The sequence below is a fragment of the Saimiri boliviensis genome, chromosome 12, assembly GCF_048565385.1.
Source record: "Saimiri boliviensis isolate mSaiBol1 chromosome 12, mSaiBol1.pri, whole genome shotgun sequence".
In the NCBI taxonomy this organism is placed as follows: Eukaryota; Metazoa; Chordata; class Mammalia; order Primates; family Cebidae; genus Saimiri; species Saimiri boliviensis.
In genome coordinates this window covers 47,781,516-47,808,377 of record NC_133460.1, presented here as the reverse complement: position 1 = coordinate 47,808,377, position 26,862 = coordinate 47,781,516, and the positions used below count along the sequence as shown (strand labels likewise).

At 44.6% G+C, this 26,862-nt stretch overlaps 2 protein-coding genes across 8 annotated transcripts in view; both read left to right on the top strand.

The window, feature by feature from the left end:
* Positions 1-13,461, top strand: part of SLC25A16 (solute carrier family 25 member 16) — a 35,954-nt gene extending 22,493 nt beyond the window's left edge. For 4 of the 5 annotated variants that reach the window (XM_039478408.2, XM_074382322.1, XM_039478409.2 and 1 more), the window contains 5 exons: positions 12-133; positions 384-450; positions 6,821-6,983; positions 8,617-8,685; positions 13,305-13,461. In XM_039478408.2, coding sequence (XP_039334342.2) covers positions 12-133; positions 384-450; positions 6,821-6,983; positions 8,617-8,685; positions 13,305-13,461 — 578 coding nt within the window. Of the gene's footprint in view, positions 1-11; positions 134-383; positions 451-6,820; positions 6,984-8,616; positions 8,686-10,408; positions 10,507-13,304 lie in introns of all 5 variants that reach the window. The other variant, XM_074382321.1, reaches the window with a different exon arrangement.
* An 11,201-nt stretch (positions 13,462-24,662) lies between these two features.
* Positions 24,663-26,862, top strand: part of DNA2 (DNA replication helicase/nuclease 2) — a 64,314-nt gene continuing 62,114 nt past the window's right edge. For 2 of the 3 annotated variants that reach the window (XM_039478407.2, XM_074382315.1), the window contains exon 1: positions 24,664-25,540. In XM_039478407.2, the coding sequence (XP_039334341.1) occupies positions 25,467-25,540 (74 nt within the window). In that variant the 5' untranslated portion in view covers positions 24,664-25,466. Of the gene's footprint in view, positions 25,541-26,862 lie in introns of all 3 variants that reach the window. The other variant, XM_074382316.1, reaches the window with a different exon arrangement.

Sequence of the window (26,862 nt, the reverse complement as noted above, 5' to 3'; positions counted from 1 at the left end):
TTTCTTTTCAGGTATGACAGCAGTTATCTGTACTTACCCTCTTGACATGGTTAGGGTCCGCCTAGCATTCCAGGTGAAAGGGGAACACACCTATACAGGAATTATTCATGCGTTCAGAACTATTTATGCAAAGGTATTTCATACTTACCTTCCTCATCTATAACGTGCCCTTTTATACTTAGGAAAATATTTTGAATGTTATGTAAATAATTATTCTTTTACTTACAATTATTGATGTTAATAACAATAATTATGAAAGCACATCTTTGTGTTTCAGGGTGGATCCCAGCATAATTTTTCTATTATAAAGTGTGATTTTATTTTTGATGTTTATCATAATGAGCACAATGTAATCTCACTTGCAATTTTTCTTCACTCAAAAGGAAGGTGGTTTCTTCGGATTTTACAGAGGCCTGATGCCTACTATTTTAGGAATGGCTCCATATGCAGGTATGTTTCAAATTTGCCAGAATCTTAATATGTACGTTAAAATTTGTTACCTTCTTTTTTTTTTCTGAAATGGTAATATAAAAAGATGCTATCTGTTAAGTACTTTTTTTTTTTTTTTGAGACGGAGTTTCGCTCTTGTTACCCAGGCTGGAGTGCAATGGCACGATCTCGGCTCACCACAACTTCTGCCTCCTGGGTTCAGGCAATTCTCCTGCCTCAGCCTCCTGAGTAGCTGGGACTACAGGCACACGCCACCATGCCCAGCTAATTTTTGTATATAAAGATGGGGTTTCACGATGTTGGCCGGATTGGTTTTTATTTTATTTTATTTTATTTTTTTAAGATGGCGTTTCACCATGTTGGTCAGGCTGGTCTTGAACTCCCGACCTCAGGTGATCCGCCCACTTTGGCCTCCAAAGTGCTTGGATTACAGGCGTTGGCCACCACGGCCAGCCATTGGTTTTAATCTCTTGGCACCCGCCTTGGCCTCCCAAAATGTTGGGATTACAGGTGTGAGCCATCCCGCCTGACTGGAATTTATTTTATATAGAGAAAAGGTTGAAGAAAGCAGAAACAATGAACAAGCAGGGTGCTCAGTTCACAGTTACTATCCTTGGAAATTGGGGACAGGGTGAATAAAATAGAAAAATCACTAGTTAACTTTAGGTTACATTAGGCTAACTTTTCTGTATACACATTAAAGTAGAAGGAGCCTGGTGTGGTGGCTCTTGATTGTAATCCCAGCACTTTGGGAGGCCAAGGCGGGTGGATCACCTGAGGTCCTGAGTTCAAGACCGGCCTGGCCAATATGGTAAAACCCCACCTATATTAAAAATATAAAAATTACCCAAGCGTGGTGGCACATGCCTGTAATCCCAGCTACTTGGGAGGCTGAGGCAGGAGAATTGCTTGAACCTGGGAAGCAGAAGTTGCAGTGAGCTGAGATCATGGCACTGCACTCCAGCCTGAGTGAAGGTGACTCCATCTCCAAAAAAATAAATAAATAAAGCAGAGGGAAGTTAACTATCAAGTTTATTCAAGATTGAAACTGCCCTGTTAGGGAAATTGGCTGTTACTTCTTTCTTCTAATTTCTCAGGAAGTCAGATAACAATTAGTTTTAGTTTGGTAGTGTGGACCTTAATCATGGGTGACTCTGTTTTGATTTTTAGTCTGGTCTGTTAGGGCCTAGTGCAGGAGCTTCATCCAAAATAATGGCTTCCTAGGTGACAGAGTGAGACCCTGTCTCTAAAAATCAAACAAACAAACAAACAAAAAACAGTGCACTAATAGCAAACTAAAATGTGGTATGGCCAGGCAGGGTGGCTCACATGTATAATCTCAGCACTTTGGGAGGCTGAGGCAGGAGGATTACTTAAGCCCAGGAATTTGAGACCAGCCTTGGCAACATGGGGAGAATCTGTCTCTACAAATAATTTTTTTGTTGTTTGTTTTTCTTTAAGTCTCATGAGATCTGAAACAAATAATTTTTTAAAATTAGCCATACTTGGCTGGGTGCGGTGGCTGAAACCTGTAATCCCAGCACTTTGGGAGGCTGAGGTGGGTGGATCACAAGGTCAAGAGATCGAGACCATCCTGGTCAACATGGTGAAACCCCGTCTCTACTAAAAATACAAAACATTAGCTGGGCATGGTGGCGCATGCCTGTAATCCCAGCTACTCAGGAGGCTGAGGCAGGAGAATTGCCTGAACCCAGGAGGTGGAGGCTGCGGTGAGCCAAGATCGCGCCATTGCACTCCAGCCTGGGTAACAGGAGTGAAACTCCGCCTCAAAAAAAAAAAAAAATTAGCCATACACTTGGTGGTGTATGCCTGTTGTCCCAGCTACTTAACAAGCTGAAAGAAGAGTATTGCCTGAGCCCAGGAGGTTGAAGCTACAGTTAGCTGTGATTATGCCACTGTACTCCAGCCTGAATGACAAAGACCCCGTCCAGTTTGGAAAAAAAAATTTTTTTTTTTGAAACTGGGTCTTTCTGTGTCACCCAGGCTGGAGTACGGTGGCATGATTTCAGCTCACTGCAACCTCTGCCTCCTGGGTTCAAGCAATTCTCCTGTCTCAGCCTCCCAAGTAGCTGGGAATACAGGCACTCGCCACTACTGGGTAATTTTTTTATTTCTAGTACAGATGGGGTTTCATGATGTTAGTCAGGGTGATCTCGAACTCCTGACCTCAGTTGGTTCACCCACCTCAGCCTCCCAAAATGCTGGGATCATAGGCATGAGCCACTGCACCCGGCCTTTTTTTTTTTTTTTTTTTGTAGCTGTTCTAGTGGTTCAGAAATTCAAATTTTAAGGTAGTTGAATGCATCAATCTATTCTTTTACAGATAGTCCTTAATTGTGTCAAAAATATTTTTTCTTCTGAGAATGATTTTTAATGTTTAGCCTTTTATATGTATGCCCCTAATCTGTTTGGAAGTATTTGTTTTCTTTGTAAAGGAATTTTTGTTTTTTCTTCACTTCTGACCTTGCACCATTTTATTTAATATTCTCTTCTTGGCTGGGCATGGTGGCTCATGCCTGTAATCCCAGAACTTTGGGAGGCTGAGGCAGGCAGATCACCTGAGGTTGGAAGTTTGATACCAGTCTGATCAACATGGAGAAACCCCGTCTCTACTAAAAATACAAAAAATTAGCTGGGAGTGATGGCACATGCCTGTAATCTCAGCTACTCGGGAGGCTGAAGCAGGAGAATTGCTTGAACCCGGGAGGGTTAGGTTGCAGTGAACCGAGATCACACCATTGTACTCCAGACTGGGCAAAAAAGTGAAACTCTGTTTCAAAAAAAAAAAAAAAAAAAGATTATAAGAATTTTATATTGAGATATTATCCTAAACTGAATATTTGTTGGTACTCACATCTTTTTAAGCAAACATTAACTGTTTTTTTAAGGCTGGGCACTGATTTAACAACTATAATCCCACCACTTTGAGAGTCCAAGATGGGAGGATCCCTTGGAGCCAAGCCTTTGAGACCAGCCTGGGAAGCAAAGCAAGACCTCCATATCTACAAAAGATTTCGAAAGTTATCTGGCCATGGTGGCACAATGCCATAATTACAGCTACTCAAGAGGCTGAGGTGGGAGGATCACTTGAGCCCAGGAGTTTGAGGCTGCAGTGAGGTACTACGGCACTCCGGCCTGGGTGACAGAGTGAGACCCTCTCTCTTTAAGGAAATAAAGTATCTTTATATATATATTTTTTTCATTTTTTTAAAATTTATTTTTATTTATTTATTTATTTATTTATTTTTTTGAGATGGAGTTTCGCCCTTGTTACCCAGGCTGGAGTGCAATGGCACGATCTCGGCTCACCGCAACCTCCGCCTCCTGGGCTCAGGCAGTTCTCCTGCCTCAGCCTCCTAAGTAGCTGGGATTACAGGCACACGCCACCATGCCCAGCTAATTTTTTGCACCTTTAGTAGAGACGGGGTTTCACCATGTTGACCAGGATGGTCTCGATCTCTCGACCTCGTGATCCACCCGCCTCGGCCTCCCAAAGTGCTGGGATTACAGGCTTGAGCCACCGCGCCCGGCAATTTTTCAATGTAATAAATATCACAATATCTTTTTTTTCTTTTTTGAGATAAGGTCTTACTCTGTTGTCCAGGTGTGATCTTGGCTCCGCCTCCCGTGTTCAAGAGATTTTGTTGCCTTAGCTTCCTGAGTAGCTACTATAGGTGTCCACCACCATGCACAGCTAATTTTTGTTCTTTTTTGTTTTTTTTGAGATGGAATCTTGCTCTGTTGCCCAGGCTGGAGTGCAGTGGCGTGATCTCAGTTCACTGCAACCTCTGCTTCCCAGGTTCTTGTAATTCTTCTGCCTCAGCCTTCCAAGTAGCTGAGATTACAGGCACATGCCGCCATGCCCAGCTAATTTCTTTGTATTTTAGTAGAGATGAGGGTTTCACCATATTGGCCAGGTGGTCTTGATCTCCTGACCTTGTGATTCGCCTGCCTCCCAAAGTACTTGGATTACAGGCCTGAGCCACTGCGCCTGGCCATCTTTTTTTTTTTTTTTCCCCCAGATGGAATCTTACTCTGTCACCCATGCTGGAGTGCCATAGCATGATCTCTGCTCACTGCAACCTCCCCTTCCCCGTGTCAAGCCATTCTCCTGTCTCAGCCTCCCAAGTAGCTGGGATTACAAGCATGTGCCACTGCGCCTGGCTAGTTTTTGTATTTTTTTTTTTTTTTGAGACGGAGTTTCGCTCTTGTTACCCAGGCTGGAGTGCAATGGCGCGATCTCGGCTCACCGCAACCTCCGCTTCCTGGGTTCAGGCAATTCTCCTGCCTCAGCCTCCTGAGTAGCTGGGATTACAGGCACGTGCCACCATGCCCAGCTAATTTTTTGTGTGTTTTTAGTAGAGACGGGGTTTCACCATATTGACCAGGACGGTCTCGATCTCTTGACCTCGTGATCCACCCGCCTCAGCCTCCCAAAGTGCTGGGATTACAGGCTTGAGCCACCACGCCCGGCTAGTTTTTGTATTTTTAGTAGAGACGGGTTTCACCATTTTGGTCAGGGTGGTCTTGAACTCCTGGTCTCAAGTGGTCCACCCACATGGGCCTCTCAAAGTGCTGGGATTACAGACGTGAGCCACTGCACCTGGTCAATTCAATAAACATCACAATATCTTTTTTTTTTTTAGACCGAGTTTCGCTCTTGTTACCCAGGCTGGAGTGCAATGGCGCGATCTTGGCTCACCGCAACCTCCGCCTCCTGGGTTCAGGGAATTTTCCTGCCTCAGCCTCCTGAGTAGCTGGGATTACAGGCACGCGCCACCATGCCCAGCTAATTTTTTGTATTTTTAGTAGAGACAGGGTTTCACCATGTTGACCAGGATGGTCTTGATCTCTCGACCTTGTGATCCGCCCGCCTCGGCCTCCCAAAGTGCTGGGATTACAGGCTTGAGCCACTGCGCCCGGCAACATCACAATATCTTGAGTAATCGTTAATTGGGAGGACTGCTTGATTTTCATATTTATTGATAAACATCTTTAATGGTTCTATTAAAATCATGTAATGTTTAACAAGTACTACCTGCATATTGTTTTTGTTAGATTCTCTGTGTTGTATGAACCAACATAAATGCTTCTCTCATAGTCACAATTCTTCCTTGAAGACAAACTTAGATACTGAGTTAAAATAACAATGCTTTTTCACTTCTGAATTTTTTGCCTGTATGTTACATTATCACTATCATTGTTATTTTAAATGTAAGTTATTACATTTCCTTTAATTAATAATCATGAGTGGCCAGGCGTTGACTCATGCCTGTAATCCTAGCACTTTGGGAGGCCGAGGCAGGTGGATCACGAGGTCAGGAGATCGAGACCATCCTGGCTAACACAGTGCAACCCCGTCTCTACTAAAAATACAAAAAATTAGCCAGGTGTGGTGGCACACACCTGTATTCCCAGCTAATTGGGAGGCTTAGGCAGGAGACTCGCTTGAATTTGGGAGCCAAGATTTTTTTTTTTTTTTTTTTTTTTTTTTTTTTTTTTGAGACGGAGTTTCGCTCTTGTTACCCAGGCTGGAGTGCAATGGCACGATCTCGGCTCACCGCAACCTCCGCCTCCTGGGTTCAGGCAATTCTCCTGCCTCAGCCTCCTGAGTAGCTGGGATTACAGGCACGCGCCACCATGCCCAGCTAATTTTTTGTATTTTTAGTAGAGACGGGGTTTCACCATGTTGACCAGGATGGTCTCGATCTCTCGACCTCGTGATCCACCCGCCTCGGCCTCCCAAAGTGCTGGGATTACAGGCTTGAGCCACCGCGCCCGGCCCCCTGGGAGCCAAGATTGAGCCATTGCACTCCAGCCTGGGCAACAGAGCCAGACTCCGTCTCAAAAATCTCATTCAGGGCCGGGCGCGGTGGCTCACGCCTGTAATCCCAGCACTTTGGGAGGCCGAGGCGGGTGGATCACGAGGTCAAGAGATCAAGACCATCCTGGTCAACATGGTGAAACCTCGTCTCTAGTAAAAATACAAAAAATTAGCTGGGCATGGTGGCGCGTGCCTGTAATCTCAGCTACTCGGGAGGCTGAGGCAGGAGAATCGCCTGAACCCAGGAGGTGGAGGTTGCGGTGAGCCGAGGTCGCGCCATTGCACTCCAGTCTGGGTAACAAGAGCGAAACAACGTCTCAAAAAAAAAAAAAAAAGAAAACCAAAGCTATAATTTTTTGTTGGTGGTAATTTTGTTGTCTTTAGGTTATTTGTATACACAAATGTTTTTATTTTAGATTAATCCAAACATTAGAAACTAGGAAATGTGGTTATTATATCAGAATGGTGTCTGTCACAGCTCATGTTCTGTTCAGCATCCTGATGAATTTATTTTTTGTTTTCCAGGTGTTTCATTTTTCACTTTTGGTACTTTAAAGAGTGTTGGGCTTTCCCATGCCCCTACCTTTCTTGGCCGACCTTCATCAGACAATCCCAATGTCTTAGTTTTGAAAACTCACATAAACTTACTTTGTGGTGGTGTTGCTGGAGCAATAGCACAGACAATATCGTAAGTTTATTCACCAACTTAATTCAGTCAAATTACAGTTACCCAGTCCTGATTTTCAACGTGGATTAATCATTTATTTTTCTTTTTTTTTTTTTTTTTTTTTTTTTTTTTTGAGACGGAGTTTCGCTCTTGTTAACCCAGGCTGGAGTGCAATGGCATGATCTCGGCTCACCGCAACCTCCGCCTCCTGGGTTCAGGCAATTCTCCTGCCTCAGCCTCCTGAGTAGCTGGGATTACAGGCACACGGCACCATGCCCAGCTAATTTTTTGTATTTTTAGTAGAGACGGGGTTTCACCATGTTGACCAGGCTGGTCTCGATCTCTTGACCTCGTGATCCACCCGCCTCGGCCTCCCAAAGTGCTGGGATTACAGGCTTGAGCCACCGCGCCCGGCCTAATCATTTATTTTTCTAATAGATTATTCAAAAGGAGGATCCCTCGTAAAATATAAATATTAACTTAATACTTTTTTTTAGATGTATGTGCACTTTAAGCATATGACAAATAATGGCAAATTTGGATGCAGTAGTGCTGCCTGTTGTCCCACCTGCTTGGGGACTGTGTAGGAGGATTGCTCGAGCCCAGGAGTTTGAGGCCAGTCTGGGAGACATAGTGAGACCCTGTTCCTAAGAAAAAAAAAGAAAGAGGCCAGGCGCTTTAAGGAAAAGAAAGAAAGAGGCTCATGCCTATGATCCCAGCACTTTCGCACTAGGTCAAGAGATGAGACCATCTTGGCCAACATGGTGAAACCCTGTGTCTACTAAAAATACAAAAATTAGGTGGGTGTGGTGGTGGGTGCCTGAAATCCCAGCTGCTTGGATGCTGAGGGAGTGAATTTCTTGAAGCCTGGAGGTGGAGGTTGCAGTGAGCCAAGATTGCACCACTGTGCTCCATCCTCGGTGACAGAGCAAGACTGTCTCAAAAATAAAAAAGATTCCATTTGTATATTGTGTATTTAACTTCAGGCAATGCCAACATGAAATGCAATTATCTGTATTATCAGTTTTAGTCCTTAAGGAAAACTTTGTATTGGTCTGCTGTAATCAAGGGGACTTGCTGCATAACCTTAGAACAGTTCTCAACTGGGAATGATTTTATTGCCAGTGGACATTTGTTAATGTCTGGAGACATTTTTGGTTTTCACACCTGGCAGAGTGCTACTGGCATCTAGTGAGCAGAGGTCAGGTATTCGCTTAAACATCTGCAGTACACAGGGCAGTTCCCCACAACCAAGGATGATTGAACCCAAAATGTCAATAGTGCTAATGTTGAGAAACCCTCTATTAGCATTCAACAATGAAAAGCAACCATTTTGTTTCTTCAGGAAGTATCATTTAATTTGGCCTTTAGGAATGAACAGAACTTGATGGGAGAGAAGAATCCTCTAATGAGAGGGATCACATAAGCAAAGATGTCTCTATTGTTAATTGATTTTATTCATGTGCCTGTATCCTGACTCCTAGGTTAAACAGAAGAATAAGAACAGTAAGACATTGTTTCTTTGATTTTATAGGGCTCTGTACTCAATAGTTGTTGAGTAGAAAACTACAAGTTTTTAATTCTTTATGCCTTTTTTTTCCCCTTCCCCTTCCCCTCACCCCCCCACCCGCCCCTGCACCTTTTTTTCTTTTAGCTACCCATTTGATGTAACTCGTCGGCGAATGCAATTAGGAACTGTTCTGCCAGAATTTGAAAAGTGCCTGTAAGTTCATCATATGTCATTGTTCATTTTCTTTAGGAAATGTAACATTAAAGTCAGTAAGGAGATAGGACTCTAGTTTGACCAATAGTCTGTATCTTCCATTTTCTCTCCCAAAGTTTATTGTTTATTTTGGTAACTTTATAAGATTACAATCAGGGTTTTTTTTCTTTTTTTTTGAGATGTAGTCTTACTTGATTGCCCAGGGTGGAGTGTAGTGGTGTGATCTTGGCTAACTGCAACCTCCACCTCCCCAGTTCAAGTGATTCTCCTGCCTCAGCCTCCCAAGTAGCTGGGATTACAGGTACCCACTACCACGCCTGGCTAATTTTTGTATTTTTTTTTTTTGTATTTTTTATTTATTTTTTATTTTTTTTATTTTTATTTTTATTTTTTTCTGAGACGGAGTTTCGCTCTTGTTACCCAGGCTGGAGTGCAATGGCGCGATCTCGGCTCACCGCAACCTCCGCCTCCTGGGTTCAGGCAATTCTCCTGCCTCAGCCTCCTGAGTAGCTGGGATTACAGGCACGCGCCACCATGCCCAGCTAATTTTTTGTATGTTTAGTAGAGACGGGGTTTCACCATGTTGACCAGGTTGGTCTCGATCTCTTGACCTTGTGATCCACCCGCCTCGGCCTCCCAAAGTGCTGGGATTACAGGCTTGAGCCACCGCGCCCGGCTAATTTTTGTATTTTTAGTAGAGACAAGATTTCACCATGTTGGCCAGGCTGGTCTCAAACTCCTGATCTCAAGTGATCTGCCTGCTTCAGCTTACCAAAGTGCTGTGATTACAGGTATGAGCCACCTTGCCTGGCCTACAGTCAGGTTCTAATCCTCCTGTTAAAATTGAATTTGGGCTGGGCACGATAGCTCATGCCTGCAATCCCAGTACTTTGGGAAGCCGAGGAGGGCAAATCACCTGACGTCAGGAATTTGAGACCAGCCTGGCTAACATGGTGAAATACATCTGTACTGAAAATACAAAAATTAGCCAGATGTGGTGGTGGGCAGCTGTAATCCAGCTACTAGGGAGGCGGAGGTTGCAGTTAGCAAAGATAGTGCTACTGTATTCCAGCCTGGGCAACAGAGTGAGACTCTGTTTCAGAAAACAAAAAAACAGCTGGGTGGCTCCTGCCTGTAATACCAGCCGTTTGAGAGGCCGAGGCAGGCAGATCACGAGGTCAAGAAATCGAGACCATCCTGACCAACATGGTGAAACCATGTCTCTACTAAAAATACAAAAATTAGTTGGGCATGGTGGCGCATACGTGTATCCCAGCTACTCGGGAGCTGAGGCAGGAGAATTGCTTGAACCAGGTGGTGGGGGTTGCAGTGAGTCGATTGCACCACTGCACTACAGCCTGGCTACAGAGCGAGACTCCGTCTCAATTAAAAAATAAATATTACTCAGGAAGCTGAGGCAGGAGAATTGCTTGAATCCAGGAAGTGGAAGTTGCAGTGAACCGAGGTTGTACCACTGTACTCTAGCCTGGGTGACAAAGTGAGAATCTGTCTCAAACAAAACAAAAGAAAAAATATATATGTAATTGTGAAAAATATTTTTTGTTTAACCTTAAATATCTAAAATATCACCTCAACATTTCTCTCTTTCTCTCTTTCTCTCTCTCTCTCTCTCTCTCTCTCTCTCTCTGTGTGTGTGTGTGTGTGTGTGTGTGTGTGTGTGTGTGTGTGTATTTTTGTGATGGAGTCTCACTTTGTTACGCAGGCTGGAGTGCAGTAATATGATCTCGGCTCACTGCAACCTCTGCCTCTTTGGATCAAGTGATTCTCCTGCCTCAGCCTCCTGAGTAGCTGGAATTACAGGTGTGTGCCACTACACCTGGCTAATTTTTGTATTTTTAGTAGAGACAGGGTTTCACCATGCTGGCCAGACTGGTCTCGAACTCCTGACCTCAAGTCATCCACTCATCTCAGCCCCCCAAAGTGTTGGGATTACAGGTGTGAGCCACCATGCCAGGCCTCTATATATATGTATGTATTTTATACTAAGTATTTGAAATCCAAGATTTATTTAATACTCATAGCCCATCTTGATTTGGACTGCCATATTTCAAATGCTCAATAGCCATATGTGTCTAGTGGCTACTGTTATTGTACAGCACAGCTGAGAGTTTTCTTCTTCTTTTTTTTTTTTTTTTTTGAGACAGAGTTTCACTCTTGTTACCCAGGCTGGAGTGCAATGGCGCGATCTCGGCTCACCGCAACCTCCGCCTCCTGGGTTCAGGCAATTCTCCTGCCTCAGCCTCCTGAGTAGCTGGGATTACAGGCACGTGCCACCATGCCCAGCTAATTTTTTGTATTTTTAGTAGAGATGGGGTTTCACCATGTTGACCAGGATGGTCTCGATCTCTTGACCTCGTGATCCACCCACCTCGGTCCCCCAAAGTGCTGGGATTACAGGCTTGAGCCACCGTGCCCAGCTCCACAGTTTTCTTAGTAGAGATTTAGAACCATTCCATTTGATTGGTGATAAGTTGTCTGTCAGGGAAGGAGCAGAACATTTGTTCATGAACTTGGGTTGCCTTGTTCACTAAAAAGATTTTTTTGGGGAGGGGCCGTTGCCTCATACCTGCGGTATCCAGCTACCTGAGAGGCTGAGGTAGGAGGTTCACTTGAGGCCAGGAGTTTGAGACCAGTCTGGAAAACATTGTAAGATCTTGTCTCTAAAAAGTTTTTTTTTTTTGAGACGGAGTTTCACTCTTGTTACCCAGGCTGGAGTGCAATGGCGCAATCTCGGCTCACCGCAACCTCGGCCTCCCGGGTTCAAGCAATTCTCCTGCGTCAGCCTCCTGAGTAGCTGGGATTACAGGCACGGGCCACCATGCCCAGCTAATTTTTTGTATTTTTAGTAGAGACGGGGTTTCACCACATTGACCGGGATGGTCTCGATCTCTTGACCTTGTGATCCACCCGCCTTGGCCTCCCAAAGTGCTGGGATTACAGGCTTGAGCCACCGCGCCCGGTCGAAAAAATTTTAACTAAAAAAAAAAAAAAAGCCAGGTGCGGTGGCTCAAGCCTGTAATCCCAGCACTTTGGGAGGCCGAGGCAGGTGGATCACAAGGTCAAGAGATCGAGACCATCCCGGTCAATGTGGTGAAACCCCGTCTCTACTAAAAATACAAAAACATTAGCTGGGCATGGTGGCACGTGCCTGTAATCCCAGCTACTCAGGAAGCTGAGGCAGGAGAATTGCCTGAACCCGGGAGGCGGAGGTTGCGGTGAGCCGAGATCGCGCCATTGCACTCCAGCCTGGGTATCAAGAGCGAAACTCCGTCTCAAAAAAAAAAAAAAAAAAAAAAAAATTAGTGAGTCACGGTGATGTGTGCCTGTAGTCCCAGCTACTCAAGAGGCTGAGGTGGGAGGATTGCTTGTGCTCAGGAGTTAGAGGCTGTTGTGAGCTGTGATTGCCACTGCACTCCAGCCTGAGCAACAAAGTGAGAACATGTCTCTTAAAAAAAAAAAAGATTTTTGAAAATATTTTAGTTCAGATTATCTATTGAAAGCAAAAGGCCAAGCCCAAATTACTGGTTTGAAAGGAAAGGAACAACTCTGAAACAGGAACATCTTCTAGGGGCATGGTGACTTGTGCCTGTAGTCCCAGCTACTTGGGAGGCTGAGGCAGAAGTGCCTCAACCCAGGAAGTGGAAGTTGCAGTGAACCGAGATCGAGCCACTGCACTCCAGCCTGGGCGACAGAGCAAGACTCCATCTCAAAAAGAAAAATACAAAAGTTAGCTGGGTGTGCTGGTGTGTGCCTGTAGTCCCAGCTACTCAAGAGGCTGAGGCAGGAGAATTGCTGGAACCCAGGAGACAGAGTTTGCATTGAGCCGAGATCATGCCACTGTACTCCAGCCTGGGTGGCAGGGTGAGACTCTGTCCAAAAAAAAAAAAAAAACTATTCAAGATGGTATTTAAGCTTCTTTAAACATTGATATGGGCCAGGCGAGATGGCTCACGCCTGTTATCCCACAGTTTGGGAGGCTGAGGTGAGTGGATCACTTGAGATCATGAGTTCGAAACCAGCCTGTCCAACATGGCAAAACCCCGTGTTTACATAAAATACAAAATTAGCTGGGCATGGGTGGTACATGACTGTAATCCCAGCTACTCGGGAGGCTGAGGCAGGAGAATTGCTTGAACCTGGGAGGCAGAGGTTGTAGTGAGCCAAGATCGTGCCACTGCACTCCAGCCTGGGCAACAAGAGCAAAACTCCATCTCAAAAAAAAGAAAAAGATTACAACAGTTGTAGCCAGGCACGGTGGCTCACGCCTGTAACCCCAGCACTTTGGGAGGCTGAGAGGGCTCAGATCGAGACCATCCTGCCAGCTTGGTGAAACCCTGTCTCTACTAAAATACAAAAATTAACTGGGCGTGGTGACACACCCCTGTAATCTCAGCTACTCAGGAGGCTTAGGCAGGAGAATTGCTTGAACCTAGGAGATGGAGGCTGCAGTGAGCTACGATCCTGCCACTGTAATCCATCTTCGAACCTGGGCAACAGAGGAGAGTTTGTCTCAAAAAACAAAATTGATATTATGGATCCTGAAATTGTTACTTCATGAGTGGCTATAGCGGTTTCATCATTTTATCATTGTCTTTCAGTACCATGCGGGATACTATGAAGTATGTCTATGGACACCATGGAATTCGGAAAGGACTCTATCGTGGTTTATCTCTCAATTACATTCGCTGCGTTCCCTCTCAAGCAGTAGCTTTTACAACATATGAACTTATGAAGCAGTTTTTTCACCTCAACTGAAAAAAAATCATGGTTTGTTTTTCTTAATACATTCTCAGAGGGAGAAATGAAATGTTACTTTAATTGTGGGGGGAACAGTACTTGAATGGGGATAGTTACCCTGTCACAGGAACCACTGGTATTTTAGTACTTGATTATTTTTTCTTTAGTCACAAATCAGAAGTGCTTACTATACTTCTTGATGCCAAACATTATACCTTAGAACACTGAAAAAATATATATATATATATATATTTTTTTTTGAGACAGAGTTTCGCTCTTGTTACCCAGGCTGGAGTGCAACGGCGCAATCTCAGCTCACCGCAACCTCCGCCTCCTGGGTTCAGGCAATTCTCCTGCCTCAGCCTCCTGAGTAGCTGGGATTACAGGCACGCGCCACCATGCCCAGCTAATTTTTGTATTTTTAGTAGAGACGGGGTTTCACCACGTTGACCAGGATGGTCTTGATCTCTTGACCTCGTGATCCACCCGCCTCGGCCTCCCAAAGTGCTGGGATTACAGGCGTGAGCCACTGCGCCCTGAAAAAATATTTTTAAGCTGATGGTGGCTAAACTGCTTTAAAAGATTTATTTGGAAGTAGAACTAGCTTTAAAATGGGGTTCAAGAGGTTGCCATTAGCTTCTTCTTGCTGTCCAAAGTTTTTTTTTTTTTTTTTTTTTCTTTGAGACAGAGTCTTACTCTGTGGTCTAGGCTGGAGGCAATGGCATGATCTTGGGTCACTGCATCCTCCGCCTCCTTGGTTCAAGCAATTCTCTGCCTCAGCCTCCCAAGTAGCTGGGATTATAGGCATCCACCACCACGCTTAGCTAATTTTTTGTATTTTCAGTAGAGATGGGGTTTCACCATCTTGGCCAGGTTGGTCTTGAAGTCCTGACCTCATGATCCACTCCGTCTCAGCCTCCCAAAGTGCTGGAATTACAGGCATGAGCCACCGTGACTGCCTGTTCAAAGTTTTAAATTGTATTCTTGGTTTTTAAAAGACTGAAAGTGTTTATTATTATTAAAATAAGCTGTGTTGCTTATATTGCAGTAGAATAATGAGAACTGAATTTTTTTTTTTTTTTTTTTTTTTTTTTTTGAGACGGAGTTTCGCCCTTGTTACCCAGGCTGGAGTGCAATGGCGCAATCTCGGCTCACCGCAACCTCCGCCTCCTGGGTTCAGGCAATTCTCCTGCCTCAGCCTCCTGAGTAGCTGGGATTACAGGCACGAGCCACCATGCCCAGCTAATTTTTTGTATTTTTAGTAGAGACGGGGTTTCACCATGTTGACCAGGATGGTCTCGATCTCTCGACCTTGTGATCCACCCGCCTCGGCCTCCCAAAGTGCTGGGATTACAGGCTTGAGCCACCGTGCCTGGCTGAGAACTGAATTTTTAAGTTCTATGAAGCAGCCAGCATTGAAGTTTTATTTTTGTTATTGCTCTTCTCACCATTCTGCTCCACTGGATAATAGAGAATACTCTTTTTCCTTCATTTTTTAAATAAAATTAAGGTTATATTTAAAAAGTAGCCATGTAGAAACTCAAAAAAAAATGAAGAAGCTAGGCACTGTAGCATGGGCGTGTGGTCCCAGCTACTCTGGAAGCTGAGGTGGGAGGTTCACTTGAGCCCTGGAATTTCATGCCAGCCTGTGCAACATCATGAGACCCCATTTAATAAATGAATGAATGACTAAGTTTTGCTCAAATGTTATTACTAGGTACTATGAGTGACTTCCATGTGTTTTAAAAAGTCAGTGTGTTTCACAGAAGCAGAAACAAAAATACTGAACATCTTTGCTCTCAAAAACAAAGTAGCATTACAGATTTGTTTTTGTTAGATGATTTGCTGTATATAAGAATATTTATTTAAGTAGGCTGTGAAATATTTATTAATATAGATGTGAATATCAAAAAATGTTTCTAAGGTATGATGTCATGATGCATCAACTAGTTCTTCCATGTAAAATAATTTTAGTGCAATATAAAGATGTAGAAATTTAAAATATGATTTGAATTGTTATACTTTATATTAAGAAAATGGTTTAAAATGTAACGATTCCATTTACTGTGTTTAGAGTACTTTTTATGATTTATTATAAGCATGGCAGAAATAGGAAGGAAACATTTAAAGTTCTATCTTCAGAAAGAGTAATTTGTAGAATTGATGTGATTTTTTAAGACATTAAAAGGCCAGGCATGGTGGCTCATAACGTTTATTCCCAGCACTTTGGGTGGCTGAGTCAGGTGGATCACCTGAGATCAGGAGTTCAAGACCAACATGGTGAAACCCACCTCTACTAAAAATAGAAAAATTAGCCAGCATGTTGGCATGTGCCTGTAGTCCCAGCTACTTGGGAGGCTGAGACTTGAGTCAGGGAGGTGGAGGTTGCAATGAGCTGAGATCATACCACTGCATTCCAGTCTGGGTGACAGAGTGAGACTCCATCTCAAAAGAAAAAAAAGACATTAGAAAACTAAGTTGAGGCCAGGAGTGTTGGCTCTCGCGTGGAATCCCAGCACTTTGGGAGGCCGAGGCAGGTGGATATCTTGACCCCAGGAGTTCGAAACCAGCCTGGGTAACATAGTGAGACCCCGTCTCTTTCAAACAAATGACAGAAAACTAAGTTGAAAGTTTTGCTTCAATTTTTATTTCTTTGCATAAAAGGTTTCTTGTCATATCTTGGTAAAAATTTGATGAGCTGGTTTCACTTTGAAAGTCTTCATTTTGGCTGGGCATAGTGGCTCACACCTGTAATCCAGCATTTTCGGAGGCTGAGGCAGGTGGATCACCTGAGGTCAGGAGATTGAGACCAGCCTAGCCAACATTTAGAAACCCCATTTCTACTAAAAGTATAAAAATTAGCCCGGGCTAGTGGTGGGCACCTGTAATCCTAGCTACTTGGGAGGCTGAGACAGGGAGAATTGGTTGAACCTAAGTGGCAGAGGTTGCAGTGAGCTGTGCCACTGCTCTCCAGTCTGAGCGGCAGAGCAAGACTCTGTCTCAAAAAAAAAGAAAAGAAAAAGGAAGGCCGGGCGTGGTGGCTCAAGCCTGTAATCCCAGCACTTTGGGAGGCCGAGGCGGGTGGATCACGAGGTCAAGAGATCGAGACCATGCTGGTCAACATGGGGAAACCCCGTCTCTACTAAAAATACAAAAAATTAGCTGGGCATGGTGGTGTGTGCCTGTAATCCCAGCTACTCAGGAGGCTGGTGCAGGAGAATTGCCTGAACCCAGGAGGCGGAGGTTGCAGTGAGCCGAGATCGCGCCATTGCACTCCAGCCCGGGTAACAAGAGCAAAACTCCGTCTCAAAAAAAAAAAAAAAGAAAAGAAAAAAGAAATACATGTGTTCTTCAAACCATTTTGTGTAGTTTCATTTCTAGACCACACTGTGGTTAATTATTCTTACTAAATCTTAAGATAATTTAAGTATGTAAAATAAGTATTGGGTCAGGCGTGGTGGCTCATGCCTGTAATCCCAGCACTTTGGGAGGCCGAGGTGGGTGGATCATGAGGTCAGGAGATTGAGACCATGCTGGCTAACCGTGAAACCCCCATCTCTACTAAAAGTACAAAAAATTAGCCAGCTGTGGTGGCACACACCTGTAGTCCCAACTACTCAGGAGGCTGAGGCAGGAAGAATGCTTGAACCCAGAGATGGAGGTAGTAGTGAGCTGAGATCGCGCCACTGCAGTCCAGCGTGGGCGACAGAGCAAGACACCGTCTCAAAAAAACAAAAAAGAAAAAAAGAAAAAGCATCTCAGTTATGTTATCAGTAAAAGGGGATTGCAATTATTTTTTAAATAAAAATTTGTATTCTATATCTGTTATAGAATACAGAGGATATTAAAAATTAATTTTATCCATGTGTTAACAATTTCTTTTAATTGTTTACATGTTGAAGCACAGATGCTAAACGTAAGTCAGAATGGAAGACTGTTTAAAATAATGACTTTGTTTATATCTGATTTATTTCAGATAGATTACCCAAAGTACATCTAGTCAGGTTATCTTCCATTTGAAGATTGAGATTTTACGTCTTTTTTGATCTTTATTGTTCCTCTCTTCCAGCTGTCAGTGGGTATAGCTCTCTGGTCTGTAGAATTGGACAGTGGTTTGGTCTACGGATTGATAAATGAGGTTTGCCTCCTAGTTTTTAATGATTCCCTGTAGAAGATGGAGAAGTTACTGGATATATTTAATAATATCTCATTAGATTCTTTTTTTTTTTTTCTAATGATAGTTTTACTTGGTTGCCAAGCTGGAGTGCAGTAGCGTGATCTTGGCTCACTATAACCTCCACCTCCCGGGTTCAAACGATTCTCCTTTGTCATCTTTCTAAGTAATGAGATTACAGCCATGTGCTACCACGTCTAGCTGAGTTTTATATTTTTCTTTTTTCTTTTCTTTTTTTTTTTTTTTGAGACAGAGCCTTCACTCTGTCACCCAGGTTGGAGTGCAGTGGTGTGATCTCAGCTCACTGTAACTGCCACCTCCTGGGTTCTAGTGATTTTCCTGCCTTAGTCTCCCAAGTAACTGGGATTACAAGCATCCACCACCATGCTCAGCTAATTTTTGTATTTTTAGTAGAGCCAGTTTTCACCATGTTGGCCAGGCTGGTCTCAAATGCCTGACCTCAAGTGATCCACCCACCCTGGCTTCTCAAAATGCTGGGATTACAGGCATGAGTCAGTGCACCTGGCCTCATTCCATTCTTCACCATGCTACTGACCATTCATTTATTTAGCACCACTTGTGTGCCAGATGTTGTGTCAGCATTATGGAGAACTTCCCTTGGGAAGTTTGTTAGCTGTACTTGCAATCTGATTGGATTCCCAAATCAGGATATAACACCAGATATTTCCCCAACAGAGATGTGCCACACTTTATGATAACTGCCTGTTTACCAATATTTCCACCTCTCCCCATCTGGTTTTTTCAAGGGCAGGGAGCATAGGGTGTGTGGTGTCACTGTGGTACTCAGTGATGTTTACTGTTGGGAGGAAGGAAGGATCAGTCCCTGTTTTTGGAGACTTTATGTTCTAGCAGGGAGAAATGAAGCACAAATAGTTCAAGAAATAAACAATTTAGAAATAAAGTCTCTGGGCGCAGTGGTGTGTGCCTGTAGTCCCAGCTACTCGGGAGGCTGAGGTGGGAGGATCCCTTGAGCCCAGGAGTTCTGTGATGTAGTGCACTATGCCGATTGGGTGTCTACACTAAGTTCGGCATCAATATGGTGACATCCCAGGAGTGGGGGACCACCAGGTTGCCAAAGGAGGGGTGAACCGGCTCAGGGCAGAAACAGAGCAGGTCAAAACTCCCATGCTGATCAGTAGTGGGATCCTGCCTGTGAATAGTCACTGCACTCCAGCCTGGGCAACATGGTGAGACCCCGTCTCTTTTTTTTTTTTTTTTTGAGACGGAGTTTCACTCTTGTTACCCATGCTGGAGTGCAATGGCGCGATCCCGGCTCACCACAACCTCCACCTCCCAGGTTCAGGCAATTCTCCTGCCTCAGCCTCCTGAGTAGCTGGGATTACAGGCACGCGCCACCATGTCCACCTAATGTTTTGTATTTTTAGTAGAGATGGGGTTTCACCATGTTGACCCGGATGGTCTCGATCTCTTGACCTCGTGATCCACCCGCCTCAGCCTCCCAAAGTGCTGGGATTACAGGCTTGAGCCACTGCACCCGGCTGACCCCCATCTCTATTTAAAAAAAAAAAAAGAAATAAAGTCATATAAAATAAAATGTTCTTTATAGAAAAAAAAAAAAAACAGAAAAGTCATTTGGCTTGCTAATTTGCCAGAATGAGTGGCAAATATATAATAAAACCTATGAATAGTTTTTTTTTTTTTTTTGAGACGGAGTTTCGCTCTTGTTACCCAGGCTGGAGTGCAATGGCGCGATCTCGGCTCACCGCAACCTCCGCCTCCTGGGCTCAGGCAATTCTCCTGCCTCAGCCTCCTGAGTAGCTGGCATTACAGGCACGTGCCACCATGCCCAGCTAATTTTTTGTATCTTTAGTAGAGACGGGGTTTCACCATGTTGACCAGGATGGTCTCGATCTCTCGACCTCGTGATCCTCCCGCCTCAGCCTCCCAAAGTGCTGGGATTACAGGCTTGAGCCACCGCGCCCGGCTTAAAACCTATGAATAGTTTTTATGGCTGGGTGAAGTGGCTCAGGTCTGTAATTCTAGCCCTTTGGGAGGCTGAGTGGGGAGGATCACGTGAGCCTAGGCATTTGAGCCTAGCCTGGGCAATGTTCCAAAACTCTGTCTCTCTCTCTCTCTCTCTTTTTTTTAAATATATATATATAAAATGGGCTTTCACCATGTTGGTCAGGCTGGTCTTGAACTCCTGACCTCAGGTGATCCGCCCGCCTTGGCCTCCAAAGTGCTTGGATTACAGGTGTGAGCTACCACGTTTGGCCTCTTTTTTTTTTTTTTTTTGAGACGGAGTCTTGCTCTGTCGCCAGGCTGGAGTGCAGTAGTGCGATCTCAGTTCACTGCAAACTCTGTCTCCAGGGTTCAAGTGCTTCAGCCTCCAGAGTAGCTGGGATTACAGGCTCAAATTCCCATGGCCAGCTAATTTTTATATTTTTAGTAGAGATGGGCTTTCACCATGTTGGCCAGGATGGTCTTGATCTCTTGACCTCATGATCTGCCCACCTTGGCCTCCCAAAGTGCTGGGATTACAGGCGTGAGCCAGAGAGCCTGACTCATTTTTTTATATAAAAAAATTTTTTTTAAATCCTATGTACAATTATTTATTTTTTTCCCAAGGATTATTCCCAAACTTTTATACAATTAATGCATTGCCTTGCAGAGTTGGGTCAGTACCACCTAACACACTTATATATCAGGCATACACTTTACACAATTCCTCGCATCTGTTCTTTGAATCCCAGACACCGTATTGGGCACTAGAAACCGGTGATACATAATTACAGTTATGTATATTTCCTGAAGAATTATATGGCATTCCTTGTTTTAAGCACCTTTGATGCCTTAACTCAATCTCTATTACAATACTATGATATGAGTACTATTTAATATTTCTTTTGACAGATGGGAATAATCAAGGCCTAGGGACATTAAATTACATGTCCAGGTTCATGTAAGTGATGGATCTAGGATTCAAATTCAGCCGGTCTGAATCTAGAGTGTATTCTTTTAGCTACAGTGCTATACTCTAATACTGTAATATGCTGTTCAGATGAAACTATAACATGTCATTAAATTTGAACATGTCAATAAACATACCAAGCAATAAAATAATTACAGCTTGTGGAAAGTGCTTATGAAAACAGTAAATAAGCTACTTGAGAATGGTCAGGGAAAGGTTTCTTAGATGTGCTATATATACTTTCAGTAGACACATGGAGGGTAAAAAGGAAACAGCAGTGCAAGGAGTTCAGGGAAAAGACTGGCTCAGGTGAAGACAATGCCAGGTACAAAAACCCTGGAACAGGTAAAACTTTGGTTTGACTAGGAATTGCCAGAAGGCTGCTGTGACTGAAGTACTGTGTGTAAAGGAGTAGCAGCAAATGGGGTTAAATAAGTAGACAAAGGCTGGATCATGTAACTGTCTACAGGATATAGTAATGATTTTGTCTTTTATTCTAAATGCAATGGGAAGGCCAGGTGTGGTGGCTCATACCTGTAATCCCAGTACTTTGGGAGGCTGAAGCAGGCAGATTATCTGAGATCAGGAGTCTGATACCAGCCTGGCCAACATGGTGAAACCCCGTTTCTACTAAAAATAGAAAAATTAGCTGGGCATGTTGGTGAACACCTATAAGCCCAGCTACTCGGGAGGCTGACGCAGGATAATCGCTTGAAGCTGGGAGTCAGAGTTTGCAGTGGGCCAAGATTGCACCACTACACTCCAGCCTGGTGACAGTGAGACTCCATCTCAAAAAAAAAAAAAAAAAAAAAGAAAAAGAAAAAGAATAAAAGAAAAAAAAAGTACATGGGGAACTATTGAAGGTGTTCAGCTGGTGAGTATCATTGTGTGATTATCTTTTTAAGAAGATCACTCTGCTTTTTCATTGATGGTTTGCAGTTAAAACAGAAATAGAAATAAAAAAGACAATAGAGAAACCCTAAGTCTCAAGAATGAGAAAGAGGACATCACTGTGGATCCTACTGATGTTTAAAAGATAGGCTGGGTGGTCGGGCGCGGTGGCTCAAGCCTGTAATCCCAGCACTTTGGGAGGCCGAGGCGGGTGGATCATGAGGTCAAAAGATCGAGACCATCCTGATCAACATGGTGAAACCCCGTCTCTACTAAAAATACAAAAAATTGGCTGGGCATGTTGGTGCGTGCCTGTAATCCCAGCTACTCAGGAGGCAGACGCAGGAGAATTGCCTGAACCCAGGAGGCAGAGGTTGCGGTGAGCCGAGATCGCGCCATTGCAATCCAGCCTGGCTAACGAGCAAAACTCCGCCTAAAAAAAAAAAAAAAAGATAGGCTGGGTGTGAAGGCTCACGCCTGTAATCCGAGCAATTTGGGAGGCCGAGGTGGGTGGATCATGAGGTGAAGAAATCGAGACCATCCTGGTCAACATGGTGACACCCCATCTCGACTAAAAATACAAAAATTAGCTGGGCGTGGTGGCAGGCACCTGTAGTCCCAGCTCCTTGGAAGGCTGAGGCAGGAGAGTCACCTGAACCTGGGAATCGGAGGTTGCGGTGAGCTGAGATTGCACCACTGCGCTCCAGCTTGGCCACAGAGCGAGACTCCACAGACCAAAAAGATAATGGGGGCTTAGCATGTGTGGTGGCTTATGCCTGTAATCCCAGAATTTTGGGAGGCCAAGGTGGGTGGACAGCTTGAGCTCAAGAGTTGGAGACCACCTTGGCCAACATGGTGAAACACCATCTCTACAAAAAATACAAATACTAGCTGGGTGTGTTTGCATGTGCCTGTGGTGGCAACTATTTGGGAGGCTGAGGTAGGAGGATGGCTTGAGGCTGGGAGGGGAAGACTGCAGTAAGCCGAGATTATGCTGTAGTCCAGCCTGGAAAATCGTGCCGGAACCTGTCTCAAAAAAGAAATTTGACAATTTAGGTGAAATGGAAAAATAGTTTGAAAAACCCAACCAAGACTGACATAAATGGTACAGAAAATCTGCATAGCCAATTAAAGAAGCTGAGACCAGGCACGGTTGTTCATGCCTGTAATCCCAGCACTTTGGGAGGCCAAAGTGGGAGGATCACTTGAGCCCAAGATTTTGAGACCATCCCAAGCAACAATGAGACCCTGTGTCTTTTTAAAAATATACCTGGGCATAGTGATGTTCACCTGTAGTCTCAGCTACTTGGGAGGCTGAGGTAGGAGGATTAACTGAGTCTAGGGAGGTCAAGGCTGCAGTGAGCTGTCATCATAGTACTGCACTCCAGCCTGGGTGACAGTGAGACCCTGTCTCAAAAAATTAACTAAAAAGAAACTGAATTCATCATAAAAAGCCTTTGCACAAAGAAAACTCCAGGGCTAGGTAGTGAATTCTACTAAATAGCCAAGGAATAATTTCACAAACTTCTAGAAATTAGAAGAAAGAGCATTCCCAACTCATTTTATGATGCCAGTATAACCCGGATACCCAAACCTGACAATGATGTTACTAAAAAGAAAATTACAGATCAGTATCCTTCAAGAACATAGATGAGCCGGGTGTGGTTCACACCCATAATCCCATCGCTTTGGGAGACTGAATTGATAGGATTGCTAGGAGTTCAAGTCCAGCTCGGGTAACACAGCAAGAGTTTGTGGTTACTAAAAATCAAAATTAGCTGTGTGTGATGGCATATTCCTGTAATCTCAGCTACTTGAGAGGCTGATAGGGAAGAATCACTTGAGCCCGACTGATGGAGGCTGCAGTGAGCTGTGATTGTGCCACTGCATTACAGCCTGGGTGACAGAACAAGATCGTGTCTCAAAAAACAGACACTAAACAACTAATAACATAGATGGAAAAATTCTTAAAAACAGAGCAAATCAAATCCAGCAATACATAAACATTATGTTATGACCAATTTGGGTTTGTCTTAGGAATGCAAAGTTTTTTTAACATGGTAAAATCAGTGGTAAAGCTTCTCATAATAACAGAACAAAGGAGAAAAACCGTACGGTCCTTCCATAGATTTTTTTTTTTTTTTTTTTTTTTGAGACGGAGTTTCGCTCTTGTTACCCAGGCTGGAGTGCAATGGCACGATCTCGGCTCACCGCAACCTCCGTCTCCTGGGTTCAGGCAATTCTCCTGCCTCAGCCTCCTAAGTAGCTGGGATTACAGGCACACGCCACCATGCCCAGCTAATTTTTTGTATTTTTAGTAGAGACGGGGTTTCACCATGTTGACCAGGCTGGTCTCGATCTCTTGACCTCGTGATCCACCTGCCTCGGCCTCCCAAAGTGCTGGGATTACAGGCTTGAGCCACCGCGCCCGGCCAACCCCATATGCTTTTCTTGTGTGTCATTGACATCCCATCAAGAGGTAGGAATTGTATTCCCTTCCCTTGTATCTGGCTGAGTGGGCCTGTGACTACTGTGGAAGTGATGTTATGTCACTTGCAACGCCATGTCATAAAGCCAAAACAAGTTCCACGTGGTCTTGGAACACTTGCTCTTGGAATCCAGATACTATGCTGTGAGAAAGCCAAGCAGCCCCTGCAGAGGAATTACTAACTTTTTAGACATCTGAGTAAATCATCTTCAAATCAGATCTTTCAGCCCTTGTAATGCTGTGTGGAACAGACAAGCCTTCCCCATAGAATCCTGCCTAAATTGCAGATTCATAAGCTAAATAAATGATTGTTATTGTAAGCCACCAAGTTTTTGAGTTGTGTTCTTTAGTGTTGCTTTTGTTTTTATATAGCATTGGATAAGGGATCTATAAAAAACCTACAACTAGCATCACACTTAATGCCGAAATAGTGAATGTTGCTGTGCACGGGCAGCACTTTGGGAGGCAGAGGTGGGCGAATCATAAGGTTAGGAGTTCGAGACCAGCCTGACTAATATGGTGAAACCCTGTTTCTACTAGAAATAAAAAAATTAGCCAGGCATGGCTACTTCGGAGGCTGAGGTAGGAGAATTGCTTGAACCTAGCAGGCAGAGGTTGCAGTGAGCCGAGATCTCGCCATTGCACTCCAGCCTGGGTAACAGAGTGAGACTCTGTCAAAAAAAAAAAAAAAAAAAAAAAAAAAAAAGTTTTGTAGATTTAATCATGACTTGAACAAGGAGTTCCTATCTGACAGTTTCTATATTCTCAATGAATTTTCTTTTCTTTTCTTTTTTTTTGAGACAGAGTTTCGCTCTTGTTACCCAGGCTGGAGTGCAATGGCGCGATCTTGGCTCACCGCAACCTCCGCCTCCTGGGTTCAGGCAATTGTCCTGCCTCAGCCTCCTGAGTAGCTGGGATTACAGGCACGCGCCACCATGCCCAGCTAATTTTTTGTATTTTTAGTAGAGACGGGGTTTCACCATGTTGACCAGGTTGGTCTCGATCTCTCGACCTTGTGATCCACCCGCCTCGGCCTCCCAAAGTGCTGGGATTACAGGCTTGAGCCACCGCGCCCGGCCTATTCTCAATGAATTTTCTGAAGAAAAGGGGAGAAGCTGTTTTCCAGGGAGTGCACAATTCTGAAGGCTAACAAGGGATGTCTGGTTTTGGGCAACTACAAATGGTTCTGTTGAAACTAAGCGTGCCGGACACGGGTCGGAGTGTAAACAGAGAAGGCAAGAGCGTTTAGTGTGTGTCAGATATGAAGACTCCCTTTTTACCCAGTCCTAAGCACGGGAGCTTAGGCGGGGACCAGGGCCCTGCTGCTCAGGTGAGGCGCCCCAAGTGGAACGCGCCGGCGCGGGAGAGGTGGCCTGGCGCAAGTCTTTTGACCGCGGTGGATTGGCGCATGCGCACGATGCGCGCAAAGTCGCGCGCTTTTCCCTTTTCTGAGTTTGCTACGTCGCCCCCGTTTCCGCTAGTTTTCCTGGCTACAGTTTGCTATCCGTGCGTCCAGGATGGAGCCCCTGGACGAACTGGAGCTGCTGATGGAGAAGAGTTTTGGGGAGGAGGCTGCGCTGCCGGCGGAGCTGTGAGCGGAGCGGGGGGAGGGTTTGGGAAAAAAGCGGGAGATTTGAAAGAAGGAGCGGGAGAGGCCGCGCTCACGCCGCCCCAGACTGACCCGGCCCGGGGCCCAGGGACCCCGCGCAGCTTCCCGGGCACCCGATGAATCTCCGGAGCCAGGGCCCGCGTCTCAAGGTGTTCTTTAGGGCCACGCTCAGTTAGAGCCTGGACTCTCCCTCCCCCAGGAGTTTATTCTTTCCCTTGATTTCACTACTTTTACTAATTTGGGGAGTTTCAGCCACTGAAATGTCTTTTTTTTTTTTTTTTTTTTTTTTGAGACGGAGTTTTCGCTCTTGTTACCCAGGCTGGAGTGCAATGGCGCGATCTCGGCTCACCGCAACCTCCGCCTCCTGGGTTCAGGCAATTCTCCTGCCTCAGCCTCCTGAGTAGCTGGGATTACAGGCACGCGCCACCATGCCCAGCTAATTTTTTTTTTGTATTTTTAGTAGAGACGGGGTTTCACCATGTTGACCAGGATGGTCTCGATCCCTTGACCTTGTGATCCACCCGCCTCGGCCTCCCAAAGTGCTGGGATTACAGGCTTGAGCCACCGCGCCCGGCTGAAATGTCTTTATGATAGGAAATTGCAACCGCCATAGGCTTTCCTGGATTTTAGTTGGATTAATTTATCCTTGGGAGAACTCTGCACCCTCAGCATGGTGTATATAAATGTTCCGAGGAATTTAACCACGGTCATAATGTGGAATTATTTTCAATGTTATAGCGATCATGTTAATTAGCGTTGAGGGACCTTTGCGTTTGGACTTTTGATCAGAAACATCTTTTGAGAAACATCTTTTTTTTTTTTTTTTTTTTTTTGAGACGGAGTTTCGCTCTTGTTACCCAGGCTGGAGTGCAATGGCGCGATCTCGGCTCACCACAACCTCCGCCTCCTGGGTTCAAGCAATTCTCCTGCCTCAGCCTCCTGAGTAGCTGGGATTACAGGCACGTGCCACCATGCCCAGCTAATTTGTTTTTATTTTTTTATTTTTAGTAGAGACAGGGTTTCACCATGTTGACCAGGATGGTCTCGATCTCTCGACCTCGTGATCCACCCGCCTCGGCCTCCCAAAGTGCTGGGATTACAGGCATGAGCCACCGGGCCTTGCCTTGAGAAACATCTTTAAGGCATCATAGCCAATCTTGGGAAATTCATGGCCTGAGACTAGGTGGAGTATTTGAGTAAAGCGTTTGCAAAGCAGTAGAATCTACAGTCGAGTAACAAAAGATAACTTATAGGATAACGTGAAAGGCCATTGGTGTTATCACTGGAAAGGTAATGAATGACAC